General features: G+C 61.0%; 1 protein-coding gene across 1 annotated transcript; it reads right to left on the minus strand.

The window, feature by feature from the left end:
- Positions 1-19: 19 nt before the first annotated feature.
- Positions 20-808, minus strand: PHYSODRAFT_322484 (hypothetical protein; the record flags this gene model as incomplete). The annotated part of the gene is made up of 2 exons (XM_009517835.1): positions 20-376; positions 419-808. The coding sequence occupies 2 exons, from the start codon at positions 806-808 to the stop codon at positions 20-22; spliced, it is 747 nt and encodes a 248-aa protein (XP_009516130.1).
- Between the last annotated feature and the right edge of the window lie 377 nt (positions 809-1,185).

Below are 1,185 nucleotides of genomic sequence, written 5' to 3' on the forward strand. Positions count from 1 at the left end.
TCGCCAGCGCGGCAGTCCACTATTCAGTGAAGTCGGGTGCCGGCTCGGGCCAGGCGTACTCCACCTTGAGCGGGACGGCAGCGCGTTCACGATGCTGCTCCCAGCGACGCACGTGTTCGGCCACGTACACCTTCGCCTGAGCCTCGCTCACTTGAGCCTTGGTCTTGTCGGGTCCTCGCGAATCCGAGGGCGCCAGACTGGATTGGGCTTCCATCTTGAGCGCGGGAGCTTGAGCGGTCGCGGCCGGACCGGATTGCGCGGGCGCAGACCGGGTGTCGGCTTCGTCATTCAGTACGCCGTCTTCTTGGACAGTCGACAGCGGGCCTTCATGCTTGATCGTCGGGGCTTCGTCCAGAATCTCGACTTCGTCATCCGGCTAGGGAGAGTCCGAAACTCGATCCTCAGCCGGGGACTCAACCTCATCGGCGCCTCCCACAGACGCCTGGGCGGGTTCATCATCCTGTGCGGACTCACCCTGATCCAGTCCCGTCACCAGGTCTGGGACACATTCGGTGCCGGCCGGCACAGACTCGGTCGAGTCCGCCTCCGGAGCCTCATCCTGATTTGCTTGGTGCGCATCCAGAACGGAGGATTCCGGGGCCGCTTGATCTTGATCGGCCGCCGACGCCTTCTTCTCTTCCAGGGCCGCCTTGCGCTTCTCCGCGCCAGCCTTCCGAGCCTCCCGGACAACGTCGTCCAGGGCCTTGTGCTCCTCCGGCGGCAGCCCTTGTCCTCGACACGACTGACGAGACGCCTCACCGCGTCCGCCTCCGCGTCCACGTTCACGTGCTTCCTTCCTTCCAGCCATAACCAAACTATTAGTCCAGGCAGTCGGTAGAAACACCCCTTAAGACCAAACCAATATACAAACAAACAACTCGCGGTGAAATCCTAGGCAACCAAATCCGAGCACGCGCACCAGCTGAGGCGAGGCGGGTGAACGCCTTACTCGTCCAGGTGTATAGCGCACTATGCCGGACCGAATCGGTTCGGAGTACCAGAGATATCCGCTGTAATCCGATAGTCCTCGGAGCACAGGATGTGAACCGGGGGCTGGGAGGATCGCTTGGACTTGGCGTGTGTCCTTGTGTCAACCCCTATAGGTATCGTTTACCTTTAGCGGACCGGACTTCACCGAGTGAGTTGTTGTAAATACAGAATCGACTCTGCTGGGTGTGTTCCTGA

This window comes from Phytophthora sojae (genome assembly GCF_000149755.1).
Source record: "Phytophthora sojae unplaced genomic scaffold PHYSOscaffold_1, whole genome shotgun sequence".
Taxonomy (NCBI): domain Eukaryota; phylum Oomycota; class Peronosporomycetes; order Peronosporales; family Peronosporaceae; genus Phytophthora; species Phytophthora sojae.